At 41.4% G+C, this 20,155-nt stretch overlaps 2 protein-coding genes across 2 annotated transcripts; both read left to right on the top strand.

Moving 5' to 3' along the window:
• Nucleotides 1-12,057: 12,057 nt before the first annotated feature.
• On the top strand, nucleotides 12,058-17,749 carry LOC123748638 (uncharacterized protein slr1851-like). The gene is made up of 3 exons (XM_069336442.1): nucleotides 12,058-12,068; nucleotides 17,146-17,334; nucleotides 17,371-17,749. Exons 1-3 carry the CDS (start codon nucleotides 12,058-12,060, stop codon nucleotides 17,747-17,749), a joined length of 579 nt encoding a protein of 192 aa, XP_069192543.1.
• A 798-nt stretch (nucleotides 17,750-18,547) lies between these two features.
• Nucleotides 18,548-20,135, top strand: LOC138371559 (postacrosomal sheath WW domain-binding protein-like). Its single transcript, XM_069336443.1, has 2 exons — nucleotides 18,548-18,628; nucleotides 19,707-20,135. The coding sequence occupies exons 1-2, from the start codon at nucleotides 18,548-18,550 to the stop codon at nucleotides 20,133-20,135; spliced, it is 510 nt and encodes a 169-aa protein (XP_069192544.1).
• Nucleotides 20,136-20,155: the final 20 nt, after the last annotated feature.

Raw genomic sequence — 20,155 nt, forward strand, 5'->3', positions numbered from 1 at the left:
AGATTGATTCCTGTCTTGGTAGATTGATTCAACGTCTTGGTAGATTTATTTTTGTCTTGGTAGATTGATTCCTGTCTTGGTAGATTGATTCATGTCTTGGTAGATTGATTCATGTCTTGGTAGATTGATTCATGTCTTGGTAGATTGATTCCTGTCTTGGTAGATTGATTTCTGTCTTGGTAGATTGATTCATTGTCTTGCTAGATTGATTTTTGTCTTGGTAGATTGATTCATGTCTTGGTAGATTAATTCATGTCTTGGTAGATTGATTCATGTCTTGGTAGATTGATTCATGTCTTGGTACATTGATTCATGTCTTGATAGTTCTTATGTTCTTAAATGGGGTTAAGTCAGAGTGAGATAATGGTGTTAGTGGAGTGCCTCAGGGCTCTGTCCTGGGACCTCTGTTGTTTATAATATATATAAATGATTTAGATTCAGGTTTGAGTAGCAAAATCTGCAAATTTGCAGATGATACAAAAATCGGTGGAGAAACTAACACGAAAGAAGACTCGCTATCACTTCAAGTTGATCTAAATAGGGTTTTAAAATAGTTAAAAAGACTGGCAGACGCAGTTTAATGCTAATAAATGTAAAGTTTTGAGGCTAGGTAATGCTGATAGAGTTACAAGATACGAGCTAGATGGTGTTGTGATTGCGAAGTCGGATTGCGAAAGGGATCTGGGAGTTATGATTAGTAAGAATTTAAAAAAAAAAGATCAATGCATGAATGTTCGTAATAAAGCAAATAGTTCACTGGGATTTATTAATCGCAGCGTTAGTAACAAGACACCTGGTGTGGTTCTTCAGCTATATCTTGCTCTAGTTAGGCCCCATTTAGATTATGCAGTTCAGTTTTGGTCGCCAGTACTATAGAATAGATACAAATTCACTTGAATCGTGTCCTGCGTAGGATGACTAAGTTAATTCCCCCAAATTAGAAATCTTTCATATGTAGAAAGATTAACAAAGCTTAAGTTGCATTCACTGGAAAGGCGAAGAGTTAGGGGTGACATGAAAGAGGTTTACACGTGGATGAATGGACATAACAAAGGGGATATTAATAGGGTATTAAAAGTATCAACACAACACAGAACACAAAACAATTGGTATAAATTGGATAAGTTTAGATTTAGGAAAGACTTGGGTAAATACTGGTTCGGTAACAGGGTTGTTGATTTGTGGAATCAAATGCCGCATAAGGTGGGGTCCCTCGATTGTTTAAAGCGCGGGTTGGACATGTATATGAGTGGGATTGGGTGGATATAAATAGGAGCTGCCTCGTATGGGCCAATAGGCCTTCTGCAGTTACCTTTGTTCTTATGTTCTTATAGATTGATTTCTGTCTTGGTAGATTGATTCATGTCTTGGTAGATTGATTTCTGTCTTGGTAGATTGATTTTTGTCTTGGTAGATTGATTCATGTCTTGGTAGATTGTTTCAACGTCTTGGTAAATTTCCGAAGCCTTACGTTGTGAAGACGAGTGTGAAATAGTTGCTGAGAATATTGTTTATTCTTCATCTAGCAGCTGCCTAGGGATTGACTCGGGGATTGACTCGGGGGATTGACTCGGGGGATTGACTCGAGGATTGACTCAGATGTCCTGCCCTTAACAATACCCGTGTTTTACCTAGTTGAAGAAATCCGTTTGATTGGAATTTCTGGAATGGAACGTTATTAAGAGTCCTGTTAATAATGACCTCGAGATATTGACCTCATTCAGTATCAACATTGTCCCCATGATTGATGGGATAGTCCTTCATTGGTCAATATTAAACTACGTTTCTTAATCTCTCCTCTGGCATCTTCAAATTTGGTAGTATTGATTCAAAATCCTGTGTCAATATATATATATATATATATATATATATATATATATATATATATATATATATATATATATATATATATATATATATATATATATATATATATATAATATATATATAATTTGTTTACAGACCACTGAGGTCTCGGGACTGAATTCTCGTTTCGCTTTTAGGGATTAATTGAATGTTTACTAATCCACTGTGTGTGTATTTGCGATTTGTATTTAATATTTGTGTCTGGAGAATCGAGCTATTGGCTCTTGGACTTTCTAACCAATTTATGTTTCTTCTATTATATCTAATATATATATTTCTCTCTAACACACACACACACACCAGGAAGCAGCCCGTGACAGCTGACTAACTCCCAGGTACCTACTTACTGCTAGGTAACAGGGGCATTGGATGAAAGAAACTCTGCCCATCGTTTTTTCAGTTATATCGTACCAAGACTAGGGAAAGGATAGGTCCATTAAAAACTGAGACAGGTCAAATAACAGATAGTGATGAAGAGATGAGTAGTATTTTTAATAAATATTTTGTATCTGTATTTACTAAAGAGGAACTTAACAATATGCCTTCAGCCGAACAAGTCTATGTGGGTGGGGACAAGGACAGGTTGACGAGTTTAGCAGTTACCAGGGAGGATGTTCTTAAACAAATAGTAAAACTCAAACCAAACAAATCCCCAGGGCCGGATGAAGTGTTTGCCAGGGTGCTTAAAGAATGCAAAGAGGAGCTTTGTGACCCACTGTCAACCATATTTAATAAATCAATAGAGTCAGGCAGAGTGCCAGAGTTTTGGAAAGTTGCTAATGTGATACCAGTTTTTAAGAAAGGAGATAGATCACTTGCGTCTAACTATCGACCAATTAGCCTAACGTCTATTGTGGGAAAGTTACTCGAATCTATAATAGCAAATAAAATTCGTCTTCATCTTGAAAAACATAAATTAATAATTGAGTCGCAACATGGTTTTATAAATGGCCGTTCATGTTTAACAAATTTGTTATCTTTTTATTCTAGCATTGTTGAGACAGTTGATAGTGGTAAGGATTGCGATGTTGTATACCTTGACTTTAGCAAAGCTTTTGATACAGTGCCACATGAAAGACTGATTAAAAAGATAGAGTCTCATGGTATTGGGGGTGCTATATTAAGCTGGATTAGGGCATGGCTATACCAAAGGAAACAGAGAGTTAGTATAAATGGAATCAAGTCAGAGTGGGAAAATGTTATAAGTGGAGTGCCTCAAGGCTCTGTCCTGGGACCTCTGTTGTTTATAATATATATAAATGATTTAGATTCAGGTTTGAGTAGCAACATTTGCAAATTTGCCGATGATACGAAAATCGGTAGGGAAATTAATTCGGAGGAGGACTCACTATCACTTCAAGTTGATCTAGATAGGGTTTTGAAATGGTCAAAGGATTGGCAGATGCAGTTTAATGCTGATAAATGTAAAGTTCTGAGGTTAGGTAATGATGATAGAGTTACAAGATACGAGCTAGATTGAAATTGAAATTGAAATTGAAATAAGTTTATTGAGGTAAAATACACACAAAGGGATGAGGTAGCTCAAGCTATTCTCACCCCATTCAGTACAACGTGTTAATATATACATATACACACATCACAAATAAACACATTACCAAACATTTTGAGAGGTAAAAATATACATTTCCTCCTTCACAAGTAGTATGTTATCAGACGTACACACAAATACTTTTATGACCTAGGTATACTGTATAGACAAATTGCAAGACACCTGCAGATAATTCAACAAAATATTACAATCTTGGTGCAAAATTCTTATATCTCTCAAGAATATCATCAACCTTTCCGTTGTGACACATCCAGGCTATTTGTTCAGGAACAGTCCTTATCTCAGTGTTTCTATATACACTAATCAACGGACAATCAAGAATATAATGGGCAAGGGTGTGAGACCTTAACATACCACATAGTTTACACTTCGTGTCATTACCATGAACATCTATCCCATATTCCCAGTAATATTTGTACCCAAGCCTGAGCCGCATGTACACAGAGTCACTCCAAGCATTTCTCCTTTTACCATAAGTGAAATGGGTGTTTTGACTCACATACATGTAGTGTTGCATGGTTTGACTACTCTCATACATTATCTCTCTCCTCTCCACTCCCGCCTGTGCCTGAATATTTCTGATTTTGCTTCTTATTTGTCTCATTGTGAATTCACATTCAATGTCAACTTGTGGTTTTGATGTGGCACGTTTGGCCAAGTCATCCGCCACCTCGTTGAGCACTATTCCAACGTGAGATGGAATCCACATGAATTTCACACTATAACCTTTCAGCTGTATCTCAGTTATTCTTCTCTTACAGTCCTCCACTATAGACATGAAGACTGGGTTTCGACTGTTTAAGGACTCCAGTGCTCCTCGGCTATCGACAAATACAAAAACATTTTTGTCGTCATGACGTACTTCCTCCAAACACGCCAGAATGGCCTGCAGTTCAGCTTGTGTGGATGATATATAATTACTAAGCCGGAGTTCAATTATCCTGTCCACAGTCCCAAACTCCGTATAATCCCTTATTAGGACACCACACCCTGCCCTGCCATCCTCCGCCACCGACCCGTCGCAATATACATGTAAACTGTTGCCTCTTGGTAACCGAGATATCATGCTTCCATACAAACACCGTAATTGTCCCGGTTCATGATGAATCTTTTTCACCTTGAGGGGTACAATTTCGACGTCTATTTTCTGTACTTTCCAGGGAGCAGACATATTACACTTTCGAGAGGGTTTACAGCAGTCAAGTACGTCGTATTCCCTGAGGTCATGAGCTAATCCTCTCGTATAGCGTGTCTCCCTCAGTTTCCTGGAAGTGTGTACGTCACTCAAGCAGGTCTGAACGCTCTCAAACAGCTTATCCCCTCCTTTTCTCCGCATGAAACGAATAGATACTCTAGTGTTAATGTCACGGACTCTATCACACACACTCTGTAAATTTAATTCCATTCTCATTATTTCAATCATTGCATTTCTTTGACATCCAAGAATAATCCTCATAGCCTCGTTCTGTATCAGCTCTATTTTTTGAATTCTGCCTTGGCCTGTGTAAGACAATACGGGTGCTGCGTAGTCTATCAGGGAGCGAACAGTGCTTATGTATAACATCCGCAAGATAGGTACCCCAACACCTTTACCAGAAAAAGCCAGTGCTTTTAGAGGATGCAGACGGGCTTTACATAAGGTGCTGATATGATTTATTTCAGCATTTTTACTCTCACATGTGTATCCAACATACATGCCCAGATACTTGTACTTCTGTACACGGCTCAGTTCCACACCATTTAGAGTAAGTGTTATATTTCTTCGTTTCCTATACTCGTATTTGGTTTTATCTGCATTTATAACTAAGCCTAACTTGTGACAGGTTGTACCAAGTATGTTAAGAGCATCTTGAATTTTGTTCCCAGAAGTGCCTTGTATAAGAATGTCATCAGCATATATGATCGTCGTGACCCCTGGAGGATACATCTCTGATGCTAATCTGTTCATTAATACATTGAATAAGGTGGGACTTAATACTCCCCCTTGTGGGGTACCTAACTGAAACCTCCGTTCCTCAGACATGTATCCCTGGTAATACACCTGACCTTTTCTGCCTTGCAGGTAATCCCTTATCCAGTGTAGCAATCTCCCTGTTATTCCCAGATTGGCTAATTCGTATAAGATTACTTCCCCATTGGCTTTATCAAACGCTCCTTGTAGATCAACAAAAACTCTACAATTGTCATCCACATTAGACAAACACTTTAAGAGACAATCCGCAGTACTTTTGCCTTTGATAAAACCAAAGAGATTATTGGACATGTTATCACCTACAAGGTAGAGTAGCCTATTTAACAAAATCCTTTCCATCATTTTACAAAAGCAGGATATTAAGGAGACAGGTCTGTAGCCTCCGTTTGACTTAGGGATAGGAATGATGACAGCCTCTTTCCATTTTCTTGGTAACTTTCCCTCTCTATAACTCATATTAAACAAATCAAGTAAGGGATTAGGTTTCATACCGGCTAAATAATTAAGTATGTCATACGTTACTCCATCTTTTCCCGGAGCAGTGGAGCTGCCACTTTTTATAGCATCCAGTAGCTCATCGTGGGTTATCTCAGTGCATGCTATAGATCTTGTATTTAAGGCACATAAAGTTACTCCATTTCTAATATTTTCCCATGACTCAATGGTGACTCTCGTGTCTGCAGGTAAGGACTCCATACCAGCAGCACTTGCCCATTTATCTACTAACTCATTAGCAACTTTCCCTGGATCTGAGTGAGCAATGAATTTGGTCTTACAACCCCTGACTTTATTTACTGCTCTCCATATGTCTTTAAGGTTCTTAGTATTACCAATGGCCTGAGCAAAGTCTTGCCAGTATCTGTCCCGCGCCTCCTTCCTCACCTGACTGCATTCCCTAGCCACTTCCAACATTGTATTTTTCTCTTCATCCCTCATTCCATTTTTTAACCATGCTTTATGCGCACCCCGTAGCATTCTCTCCCATCCCTTGACTTGCTGATCATTGGAATATTTAAATTTCTTAGGTCCGTGCGTCTTGCTTCCCCTGCCCCCGTTATTTTCCCTCTGTACTAATTTCTCTATGTTCTCGACCATGTCCTCGTAAAAACTATCAACGCAGAGCGGCGTGTAATGTTGATACCAATCTCCCATATTTTGAATAAAATAATTTTTCATATCTTTCTTAATATTTAGCCTTTTCCTTTGAAAGTGGACTTGTTTTTTCCCCAGTGGTAATTCAACGTTCAAGGCAAAGTGGTCACTAAGTAGTTCCCGAACAACCCGAGCCTCCCCCATAATCCCCTGAGAGTTTAAAACGCAGGCATAGTCAAGCCGTCCTCCCCTGATGTGAGTTGGTTCATTGTTTCCCAAGAGACAGGTATCTGGATGATCTTGTAGAAACTGTAACCTCTTGACCCCATTAGCATTAATACTACCCACTGTCCCAAGGCTTGTGTGCCGAGCATTAAGGTCCCCAATGACCAGTGAAGGATTAGTATAAATGCAGTCAGGTAAATAGTTAGCGTCGAAGCAGTTCCTGGATACATACAAATTAACTACAATAAATTCCCCTTCCCTTAATGATAATTTAACACAGACACTCTCTATACCTTGCGTTTTTGATGGCGGTTCTACTAACTCTGCTGGTATGGAGTTCTTAACATAAATCGACGTGCCTCTGATGGTATTTGCAGCGAAGAGGTGAAACCCTTTATAACCATTTAATTTCAATAATCCTTCATTCCTATCCCCTGTCTCCTGGAGAGCTACAACATCAATATCATTTCCCATCACATAACAATGAACATCTGTAACCCTGTTTCTCAAACCATTAACATTCCATGACAACACTTTCAGTCTAGGGTGATCCATTATTAATCAATTCATTGCCTAAGTCATCCCCAATAAGTTCACTAAATGATAGCCATACCTTGTATAACATCTCCCACCTCCTCCCAAGTTCACCAGTAAAAGCGACATTGCGATTCTCAAGAGATTTTTTCAGCCCTGAGATGTCCATTGTTGGCCCAAATGATTCCTTCATTTTATGTGTAATTATAGGGTTCTTCCTTTCACTACGACTACCATCATTCACACACACTTCACTTTCCTTCATTTCATCACTCAATATTTCATTTTTGTCCTCAACCACTATATCCTGACTATCCTTCACCGTTTTGTGATTTTCCTTGACCTCCTGAACGTTTAATTTAGCCTCGATGGACTCGATTCTCTGCCCCAGATTTTGGAGGAACTCACCAACTTTTTTAAGTTCAGCCCACACTTCCTTGACCATATTATTATGACCCTCTCTCTGAGCCACAGTAGCCACTTCACTCACCGTTACACTGTCACTGCCGGAGTCCTGAGTGGTGGCGTGGCTGCTTGTTGCTGGAGCCTGCCTAAGTAAAGGTGACTCCTTTACCCACGCATTCGTCCGGTTCACTGGCACTGTTTGGGGCAGACTGTTTTGCTGTGCTCCCGGTGTCTGGGTAAGAGCTCTTGCTTGCTCTGTAACATTCACCGGCCGGAGAACAGCCATACTCGGCCTCTTGCTACACACAGCCGAGCTCGCATTGTGAACACCTCCACAGTTGCAGCATCTGGGAACTATTTTCTCACCCAGATTCAGTCTGTTTCTACACACAGTAGAGAGGTGAGACTTTCCGCAGAAACGACATCGTGGATCATTTTGACAGCTCCAGGATTTATGCCCCCATCTGCAGCATTTCAGGCATATTATGGGCTCTTCCACATACTTTGCTACATGCCTGTAGCCAGCCCCGGTGATGAACACTTTTTCGGGTACGTCACCTCTCACTAGAGCCACCACCTGACTCCTAGCTTCACCTTTAATGAGGTGACGCTTGGCCCACACAAATCGTTGGTCGTCGAGTATAAACTCGGGGTCCAGAATCTGAGGGTATTTATAGATAATTACCTTCGTCAGCTTCTCGTTCCCCTCCGGTATTTCCATAAGAATTCCATCATATCCTTGCTGGCTAAGAAACGTCACTGCCTCCCTAGAACCTACCGTTAAGTAAGGTCTGTTTACACCTTCCTTCAGCAGGGGCTCGAACTTGCGGTGTTCTCTTCCGAGTTTGACGGTCCACAGCAGCTTCTGATGATAGGCCAACGTGCATGAGGCAGGGAAGAGAAGCCTCCATCTCCGCTGATCCTCACCTTCCTGACATCGTTCCGTCCGTTTGTCTGCATCAGTCTCGGCGTCGTTCTTCATTCTTTTATCGTTTCCGTTAAGTGTACCATTACTGTCCACACTACGCCTTGCATCCTGTCTTCTGCGTTTCTTCTTATTCCTTGTCAGAACTTCTTGAAACACGCCCTCCTCGTCTGACTGGCTGCTTTCAGAGTCCATGTTAATATCTCCGTGGGAAGCAGCCAGTTCTACTGGTGACTGAGTCTCCATCTCAGTACCCAGCATGGGGGGAGGGGGAGGGGGAAGGTGCGGAGCAGAGGTCTTGACCCGACCGCGTCCCAGGTAAGACTGGGACGAGCTAGATGGTGTTGTGATTGCGAAGTCGGATTGCGAAAGGGATCTGGGAGTTATGATTAGTAAGAATTTAAAACAAAAGGATCAATGCATAAATGTTCGTAATAAGGCAAATCGGACACTTGGATTTATTAATCGCAGCGTTAGTAACAAGACACCTGGTGTGGTTCTCAAGCTATATCTTGCTCTAGTTAGGCCCCATTTAGATTATGCAGTTCAGTTTTGGTCGCCATATTATAGAATGGATATAAATTCACTTGAACGTGTCCAGCGTAGGATGACTAAGTTAATTCCCCAAATTAGAAATCTTTCATATGAAGAAAGATTAACAAAGCTTAAGTTGCATTCACTGGAAAGGCGAAGAGTTAGGGGTGACATGATAGAGGTTTACAAGTGGATGAATGGACATAACCGGGGGGATATTAATAGGGTATTAAAAGTATCAACACAGGACAGAACACGAAACAATGGGTATAAATTGGATAAGTTTAGATTTAGGAAAGACTTGGGTAAATACTGGTTCAGTAACAGGGTTGTTGATTTGTGGAACCAATTGCCGCGTAACATTGTGGAGGTGGGGTCCCTCGATTGTTTCAAGCACGGGTTGGACAAGTATATGAGTTTGATTGGGTGGTTATAAATAGGAGCTGCCTCGTATGGGCCAACAGGCCTTCTGCAGTTGCCTTTGTTCTTATGTTCTTATGTTCTTATGTTTCTCTCCAGCCCGGGATCGAACCCAGGACCACATATCCAGCGTGCTGTCCGCTCGGCCGGCCGGCTCCCCCGTATGGGGGGGGGGGGCCGTGTGTGTGTGTGTGTGTGTGTGTGTGTGTGTGTGTGTGTGTGTGTGTGTGTGTGTGTGTGTGTGTGTGTGTGTGTGTGTGTGTGTAATTTTTACCTAAGTGTAGTTACAGGATGAGAGCTACGCCTCGTGGTGTCCCGTCTTCCCAGCACTCTTTGTCATGTGTGTGTGCGTGCGTGTGTGTGTGTGTGTGTGTGTGCGTGCGTGTGTACATTGACCCGATCCCTGGAGGACAGGTAATTGGTGTCACACGGTCATAGCGACATAACCACTTAACAACAGCCAACACCCGTCAGACACACACACACAAGCAACTGATGACATAATTACACTCCTGCCTCGCCCCCAAACAAAGGCGTACTTCACACTCATCAAATACATTATAAATTATTCAACGCTGCAGCTGTATTGCGTTATTTGAGTTGTATTACATGATAAAGCTTCAGTGGGCGAGTTCCAGCGTTCTGGAACGATGCATTCTGGAAATACAACAGCCAATGTTCGTGAACAATGTACTATGGAACAATAATAGATCTATCTACCAATCTACCAATGATGGAGTCAGTTTCATGTCTATAAATTCCGACTCTTTACTATTTTCACTATTTCTGCATTCCATCCTCACCTTTCCCCTCTGTTTCTCTAATTCCCTTTCTCTAATTCCCCCTTTGTCACCTCTATTTCTCAACCTAATTCCCAGTTTTCACCTAAATCTCCCTGGCTAGGTGAAGCAGATGTAGACAATTAGGCCATCTGTACAAATGTGAAGCCACAGCATCTGAGACACACCACCATCTGGTCACCATTTGGTCCGGGAGACATCTCCCGTCACGCAGGGTGCAGTCGCACCTCCACAGATCTCCAGTATCATCTCTTGATACTGGTAATGGCTCAAAAGGGCCACCACTTACGGGCTATTCATGCCCGTGCCACCTTTGGGTGGCTTAATCTTTATCAATCATCTGAGACACTTGCCACTCATGCCGGTGTACAAGTGTAGCGGGAAGTCTCGCCAAGAATTGGGTTCTAGGCTCGTCGACACAACCTCGGGACTCAAAAGCAGCACGTTTTCTCGGAGTTTCAGTACAGCAAAACACCAGTTTTTCCTGATGTTTATATATATATATAAACTTTAAAATAGCAGATTATTGGCATCATGCAGGTCCATGAAATATTTGTGGGATGTCATTATCCACGGCACATCCATAACAGGAGGGGAGATAACATGTTATCACACTCAGAGATAATGTACCGTAACAACAGCAAACAAAAATGATGAAAAACGATGAATTAAATCACGGTCGAAGGATTTTTTTATATTTTTGGCTCATCGGCTTCTACCAGACCAGTCACTGACAGTCGGCCCAATGAATATATATATATATATATATATATATATATATATATATATATATATATATATATATATATATATATATATATATATATATATATATGACAGTGTCAGACCACGGAGGAAAATTTAAACAGGAAACAGGAATTTCCTTAAGTACTTTCGTATATTAATACATCTAAAGGAGTGAATCACGCGTTTATTTTCGTGATATACACACACATTATAAATATATATATATATATATATATATATATATATATATATATATATATATATATATATATATATATATATATATAATTGTGTGGTGGTGTGTATCTGATATGACTGTTTCCACCTCACTCTTCCCGTTATCCAGAGAGAGATTACCGTTGATTTCTGTTTGATTCAAGACTTCATTAAATAATCCTCCTGTTGGTCTGGAAGTAATCTGTGGTCTGACGCTTGACAAATTGGGGTAATTACCTTAGTGAGCAGGTAACGAAGTCTCTTATTAACGGGGCAATTTTTTTTATTTTTTTTTTTATGAATATTTTGAGGGAGGAGGAGGCTCAATCTCCTCCTCTTCCTCCCTTGCTTTATTACCTCTTATTATTATTATTTATTACTTATTTATTATTTCCGTTCCTTCGAGAATGAATGTGGAGGTAATAATTGGAAATAAAGGAAAGGAATAAAGTATCTAGTCGTGTTATCGGGGTCAGGAAGCATTTATTTACTATTCGTGTCTGCGGTATCGGGCTCTTAGCTCTTGGGCCCCGCCTTATTTCATAGCCATGAGTGAGTCAGGACAACCAGCTTTATTTATGGTAGCGCAGTAGTCTACATCGCTGACTTACAATCGAAGGATCTGGGCTTAATCCCCCCCTCCCCCCTCTCTGGTGGGTTATTCAGAAACGGTTGGGCGCGTTTTCTTTCACCTGATGCCTCTGTTAATAAGTGACGATGTTAGATTTTCAGTTAACAAGTTGACGATATCATGGGTTATTGGTGAGATATGTTAACGACATCACTGATCTCTGTGTAATCTCCACGTGAAACTCATAATACAAGGGGGGGGGGTGAGGGAAAGGTGTCGATCAATACACCTTGTAGCTAGGATGATGGACGGGCCAATATACTTCAATACACGCGTCATTCATACCCCTGATACACTCATTAGAGTATATATATAGGTATATATGTGCACACATATTCACGATACCCCACAGTCCCGCTCCTGTGCCAGGTAAGTCCACAACGGGGCTCGCCATAGCCCGTGCTACTTTGAAATTGTTGTTCCCAGTTACTGAATGTTAAACAACATCACGATATCCTTCCAGCAGTGTGTACAGGTTATCTTGAGATGATTTCGGGGCTTTAGTGTCCCCGCGGCCCGGTCCTCGACTAGGCCTCCACCCCCCAGGAAGCAGCCCGTGACAGCTGACTAACACCCAGGTACCTATTTTACTGCTAGGTAACAGGGGCATAGGGTGAAAGAAACTCTGCCCATTGTTTCTCACCGGCGCCTGGGATCGAACCCAGGACCACAGGATCACAAGTGCAGTGTGCTGTCCGCTCGGCCGACCGGCTCCCTATATATACAGGCTTATATATATACAACAGATCATACACACCCACATATACAGCCACATATTCACCAACATACACATACACATATACTCTGTTCAGGCTGCTAGTACCTAGATATACTTACCCTACGTACCCTACGTAGATTACCCTACGTAAAGTATGCAGTGGTTTACCCTAATGCAAAGCCTTGTACCCTAGCCAGCCGGCGGCCATTACTCACAGAAAGCGTCAATATTCCGGGGCTTGAAGGTTATTAATGCGTCAAATTTTTAACGATTTTGTAAAAATGTAAAAAAAATACATCAAATCAAGTGGGAGGACAGGTTGTTTACATCAATATGTTGAGCTGTGAACACTGCGTTTAATATCCTTGATGGGATATACGGAGGGGCGAGGGCTGTTATCGTGGGGGTGTTATCGTGGCGGGTGTTATCGTGGGGGCTGTTATCGTGGGGGGCTGTTGTTGAAGCATTGTGATTGGTTGGGTGTTGCTCTAATATGGTATTGTGAAATACCTGTCAATGTATGATAACTATTGTGAGATCCGAATCACCATGTCCAATATGATCCTCTCTCTCTCTCTCTCTCTCTCTCTCTCTCTCTCTCTCTCTCTCTCTCTCTCTCTCTCTCTCTCTCTCTCTCTCTCTCTCTCTCTCTCTCTCTCTCTCTCTCTCTCTCTCTCTCTCTCTCTCTCTCTCTCTCTCTCTCTCTCTCTCTCTCTCTCTCTCTCTCAGTAATGGAGACTGTTCCTGGCAGGAATTCCTCCATTAGCATGAGAGCATATTAACCCGCGTATGACCACTTCCATCTTTGAGAGCTTGTATATGTATGTATATATGTATGTGTATGTGTGTGTTGTCACCTAAGTGTGGGAGGGTCGGGGGGTTGAGTCTCAGTTCTTTGGTCCCACCTTACAGCCGTCAGTCAACTGGTAATTACCTGAGTTTAGCTAACTGTTGTTTCAGTAGAAGAGGTAAATAGTTTTTTATTCAGTAGATGTAATTAGTTTGTTAAAACAGTTGGCTGTGGTGGGTATGTGGGCCTGCGGGCCGCTGCAAGCAACAGCCTGGTGGACCAAACTCTCACAAGTCAAGCCTGGCCTCGGGCCGGGCTAGGGGAGTAGAAGAACTCCCAGAACCCCATCAACCAGGTATCAACCAGTAAATATATTGTAGATAGAGAATAGTGGTTCTTTACTGACGGTAGAGGACAAGCGCTTCTGCTGAAACTTATACAAGAAATTCTTTTAAGTAAAGAATTATATTGTGTTCTTTGATGCCGCTGACGAAACGGGTTTCAAAACTGCGTTATTTTTTCAACGTTACTTCTTCCCCTCTTTTCCATTAGCTTCCCCTTCCTCTTCCTTTCTCTTCCCCTTCCTTTTTGCCTTTCCTTCTCCTAATTCCTTCCCTTTCCCATCCTCCTCCAAACTCTTACCTAAAATTATTATTTAAGATAATTTCTGATTCACTAAGAAATCACCTTAAAAACACAGTTGTGTATAGGTCTCGCTTCATGCAGGTCGGCGTTCAATCCCCGACCGTGTAAGTGGTTGGGCACCATTCCTTTCCCCCGTCCCATCCCAAAGTCCCAACCCCCTTCCCAGTGCTATATAGTCGTAATGACTTGGCGCTTCCCCCCCCCCCTGATAGTTCCCTTCCCTTCTGTTGACAATAATAGGAAGTATGATGATGGGTATCTGGGGTCAGGAGTCGTTTAGTCCTCTGGGGGGTCCCCTGACGAAACCTGTACATCTTTTCTCGGCTATGGCAGTCTGCGTTTGTTAAAACAGTTTGGGTATTTCTGATATTTCGCAACTCAGATCCGTACACTCGCATGTGTGTACGGGTATATCTTCAGGTTTAAAATAGGTATTAATAATACAATAAAGGCCTCCATTGCAACATCATTCAACTGCAGCCACTATGATTCCAGGGGCCACCATTATTATCTGTTATATCTTGCTCAAGGGTCTATTTCCACTTTACCATTCAGGTTATTCAGAAAATATTGAGGTTATACAATGGATTCGAACCCCCGTCGCTGTACTACCCAAACACATACACTACCCACTGGACCATGATGAGCACCGTTCAACCGCCCGGCCCACAACCGTGCCTTGGAATTATCTAATTATCTGCGAATTATCTCGCAGATACTTCACGTTATGGAGTTTTCACACTGCAAGATAAGTTATTCATTGTTCCGCGCATCACGTTATGCGTCATGAGCAGTTCTCCTGTTTGTTCTCTCTGTTGTTTGTGTAACATTTAGGCAATTCTAGTCATTATTATCCTTCTCGTGTATTTATGTTATAATCCTAAGATACTGAAAAGTACTCGCCTAGTTGTGCTTGCGGGGGTTGAGCTTCGGCTCTTTGGCCCCACCTCTCAATCGATTGATTAAGATTAAGCCAAACAGGAGGTGGCACGGGCATGAATAAGGCCTCTTAACCGTCAATCAACAGGTGTACAGGTTCCTGAGCCTACTGGGCTCTATCATATCTACACTTAAAACTGTGTATGGAGTCAGCCTCCACCACATCACTTCCTAATGCATGCCATTTATTAACTACTCTGTACACTAAACAAATTATTTCTAATTTCTTTATGGCTCATTTGGGCACTCACTTTCCACCTGTGTCCCCTAGTGCGTGTTCCCCTTGTGTTAAATAGCCTGTCTTTATCTACCCTATCAAGTGGGTACTCACCAAGTTGTGCTTGCGGGGGTTGAGCTCTGGCTCTTTGGTCCCGCCTCCTGTGTGTGTTTTCTATTTACTATTTTTTCATACACATTTGAATTTCCGCATACAAATTATCAGTGTTTCGTGATCGTCAATTGCATATATATATATATATATATATATATATATATATATATATATATATATATATATATATATATATATATATATACAAAAATAAAACAACACCATTGAACACAAAATAGGTTGGGAAATGGGCCATGTACAATTCATTTAAAAAATTGCTTGTACCCCCCAAAAAAAAGAGGATGTCAAAATATTAAACATTTCTGGGGAAATAAAAAAAAATCATCTTTGAGAGCAGTATGGAGCTGTACGATAAGCTTCCTGTATCCTTTAATGACTAAAAATGTCTGAATAATTGAACACAGAATATAAAAATTTAATAACTATTGAAGTGAATAAGCGGTTTAATAAATTAATTCTATTTAAACTACATGAATAAATTCGTGAATTTATTCAATATTTTGTTCAATATTTCAACCCATCCTCCTGTTTAGACAGTACGTATTGTGACTATCGTCAATAGTCACGAATTCGGGCGTTCGTAGCTTTTAGATAGTAGTATATTGACTAGTAAGGAATTATTTTAAAATATTTAAGTTTCTGTTCTAGTTTTAAATATTCCTAGCTAGAAGTACAATTTTACTAATTAGGCCTCAGATACGGTATAGGTCTAGGAAGTAGGTTATAGGTTAGGTATAGTTAGGTAGGTCTAGAAGGTAGGTGTAGGTATAGGTTAGGGAAAGGAGTTAGGTTTAGGTTGGAGGTTAGGTCTAGAGGTTAGGTTAGGTTAGGTCAGGTTAGGTTAGGTTAGGTTGGGTTAGGTTAGGTTAGGTTAGGTTAGGTTAGGTTAGTTTGTCAAATCAACACAAGTAAAAATTAGCTTTTAGGTTTGTCCAACTCAGTAGTTCAGATTTCTACTTTCTAATTGCGTTCTATGTCGGTATATGTACTATGGTGCTCGTCCCTACTATACAGTACATACCAAAACATGGAGGATAGGAAGGAGATAGTTTTAGCTGTTCTAAAAGTAATATATTCCAGTGTGGGAGCCGGTCGGCCGAGCGGACAGCACGCTGGACTTGTAATCCTGTGGTCCCGGGTTCGATCACAGGCGCCGGCGAGAAACAATGGGCAGAGTTTCTTTCACCCTATGCCCCCCTGTTATCTAGCAGTAAAATAGGTACCTGGGTGTTAGTCAGCTGTCACGAGCTGCTTCCTGGGGGTGGAGGCCTGGTCGAGGACCGGGCCGCGGGGACACTAAAGCCCCGAAATCATCTCAAGAGGAACCTCAAGATAGTAATATTCGCCCTGAAGTAATATTTTGAACCTTTATTGCCTCAGTGTTTTTGGAAACTGTATTTTCCCTCTTTTGGAAGTGGGAAAATTCCCTCTTTTGGAAGAGGGAAAATTCCCTCTTTTGGAAGAGGGAAAATTCCCTCTTTTGGAAGTGGGAAAATTCCCTCTTTTGGAAGAGGGAAAATTCCCTCTTTTGGAAGAGGGAAAATTCCCTCTTTTGGAAGAGGGAAAATTCCCTCTTTTGGAAGTGGGAAAATTCCCTCTTTTGGAAGAGGGAAAATTCCCTCTTTTGGAAGAGGGAAAATTCCCTCTTTTGGAAGAGGGAAAATTCCCTCTTTAGAGGGAATGAAGGAAAATAAAGAGCATCACAATCACAGGGTAAAATATGCACATATAAAAAAAACTCCTTTGAGGTGCAAACCTCTACAGCGTGAACCTCTACAGCGTGAACCTCTACAGCGTCAACCTCTACAGCGTGAACCTCTACAGCGTCAACCTCTACAGCGTGAACCTCTACAGCGTGAACCTCTACAGCGTCAACCTCTACAGCGTGAACCTCTACAGCGTCAACCTCTACAGCGTCAACCTCTACAGCGTCAACCTCTACAGCGTGAACCTGTAGAGCGTCAACCTCTACAGCGTCAACCTCTACAGCGTCAACCTCTACAGCGTCAACCTCTACAGCGTGAACCTCTACAGCGTCAACCTCTACAGCGTCAACCTCTACAGCGTCAACCTCTACAGCGTCAACCTCTACAGCGTCAACCTCTACAGCGTCAACCTCTACAGCGTCAACCTCTACAGCGTCAACCTCTACAGCGTCAACCTCTACAACGTCAACCTCTACAACGTCAACCTCTACAGCGTCAACCTCTACAGCGTCAACCTCTACAACGTCAACCTCTACAACGTCAACCTCTACAGCGTCAACCTCTACAGCGTGAACCTCTACAGCGTCAACCTCTACAGCGTCAACCTCTACAACGTCAACCTCTACAGCGTGAACCTCTACAGCGTCAACCTCTTGTGTTAACCAGGAAGCGCTGCACACTAAATTACTTTTTTTTTCGACAATAAAGATATTGCCCGGGGGGAGTCGAACGGGGAGCTGGAGACCTTCTCGCGGGAGATCGTCTTGAGCGCCAAAGCTCCCACACAAGATATAGAAAATTTTGACCGTCGAAGTGAGCCACAATTTGCATAAAATACGTCGCTTTCCTGAAGGTCAAAAAACACGCCTCATGCAAGTAGAAAATATTTCCTAAAATACTAAATCAGGAAAATCCCATGAAAATGGAACTTCAAACTTTCATTCCCAAAGACTTCCTCTCTTAACAAGTTCCCAAATGAGCCACAGGGACGTTAGAAAGAACTTTTTTCAGTGTCAGAGTAGTTAACGGATGGAATGCATTAGGGGGTGATGTGGTGGAGGCTGACTCCATACACAGTTTCAAGTGTAGATATGATAGAGCCCAATAGGCTCAGGAATCTGTACTCCAGTTGAGTGACAGTTGAGAGGCGGGACCAAAGTGCCAGAGCTCAACCCCCGCAAGCACAACTAGGTGAGTACGTACACACACACACACACACACACACACACACACACACACACACACACACACACACACACACACACACACACACAGATGGAATGCATTAGGCAGTGATGTGGTGGAGGCTGACTCCATACACAGTTTCAAGTGTAGATATGATAGAGCCCAATAGGCTCAGGAATCTGTACTCCAGTTGATTGACAGTTGAGAGGCGGGACCAAAGAGCCAGAGCTCAACCCCCGCAAGCACAACCAGATGAGTACTTAAACAGGTACAGAATGGTGACAGGTAAAAATGACGTCATTCGTAATATAATTAAGGGTAATAATCCACATAATTACAGACCATTAAAAGGTCAGGTTAGGTCACTCTGGTTATTTACAATAATATTACTACTGAATTATCAGTTCAATTATTGTTACAATTATCTATAATTACTCTAATAGTGGACAAGGAAATTAATAAACAAGATTTATATTCATTCCAATGATCAGTTTGCAAGGAAAAAATGTTTTTTGGGGGGCAGAGAAGTTTGTAATCGTTTATTTATGCGTTAGTCATAGTCAAATTGATCAGGCATTGATGAGCAATGGCGATTAAACACCAATGATTATTTTGGACATTGTGTATTCTGAGAATAATAAGGGTCTCTGAAGGAAAGAGCTGAACTAGCTAAGAGTGAGCTAAGAGTCAAGAGTGAGTCAAAAGTGAGTAAATCAAGGGTTAACCTGAGTGGGTTAAATTGAGATGTTCATCTACATGACAAAACCCCACAAAACAGCCGTAGCCAGGTATATAAAAGCCCACACGATATATGTATCTAAATCGATCAATAATGTACTTTATACACAAGGTACAAGTCAAGCAAACTAGCATTATTCACTGTGAGTAAAGAAAGAAGTCTGGTATTTAGGAGTCGACACTTACCCACCTATGACTATCCCTGAATATGCACCAGTCACCCTGCAAAATACCTTAAGTCACTTGTGTTATATATATATATAAAAACCAAGATAGCAATAGATAAATTTGCAGAGTAGTGGAACTGCTGAGGTCTGCGCCTTTAGAACCTAGGAAACCTACTTTAAATTAACCTGAGGGCCATTACATTAAATGTCTAATTACATCTTAACTCACTAGTTACATCTTTTCTAACTCGTCTCCTTAAGCTACTTTAACTTTCTAATACAATTATATACAAAATAGAACATCAAAAATAATCAAACTTTATATATTGTAAATGACAATTTTCGCAGAAAGAGCTTTATCAAGTTTAATAGAAAATACATTTAATACATTACTGAAAGCAAGGGGAAGAGGCCAGCAAGGAGAAATTGTGTATGAGAATATCAGTGTATGAAGTATTAATTTATTGAAGAGAGTTCCAATGTTAAATTTACCTGCATTAAATGAGAAATTTTGTCCTGCATTCAACAGGAAATTTTTCCTGCATTTCCTGTTGAAGTCCCTGAAGGGTTTAGGGTGCCTGAAGGTGGGTTTAGGGTCCCTGAAGGTGAGTTTAGGGTGCCTGAAGGTGAGTTTAGGGTGCCTGAAGGTGGGTTTAGGGTCCCTGAAGGTGGGTTTAGGGTGCCTGAAGATGGGTTTAGGGTCTCTGAAAGTGAGTTTAGGGTGCCTGAAGGTGGGTTTAGGGTCCCTGAAGGTGAGTTTAGGGTGCCTGAAGGTGGGTTTAGGGTCTCTGAAAGTGAGTTTAGGGTGCCTGAAGGTGGGTTTAGGGTGCCTGAAGGTGAGTTAAGGGTGCCTGAAGGTGAGTTTAGGGTCCTTGAAGGTGAGTTTAGGGTCCCTGAAGGTGAGTTTAGGGTTTCTGAAAGTGAGTTTACGGTCTCTGAAGGTGAGTTTAGGGTCTGAAGGTGAGTGTAGGGGTCCCT

This window comes from Procambarus clarkii, chromosome 36, assembly GCF_040958095.1.
Source record: "Procambarus clarkii isolate CNS0578487 chromosome 36, FALCON_Pclarkii_2.0, whole genome shotgun sequence".
In the NCBI taxonomy this organism is placed as follows: Eukaryota; Metazoa; Arthropoda; class Malacostraca; order Decapoda; family Cambaridae; genus Procambarus; species Procambarus clarkii.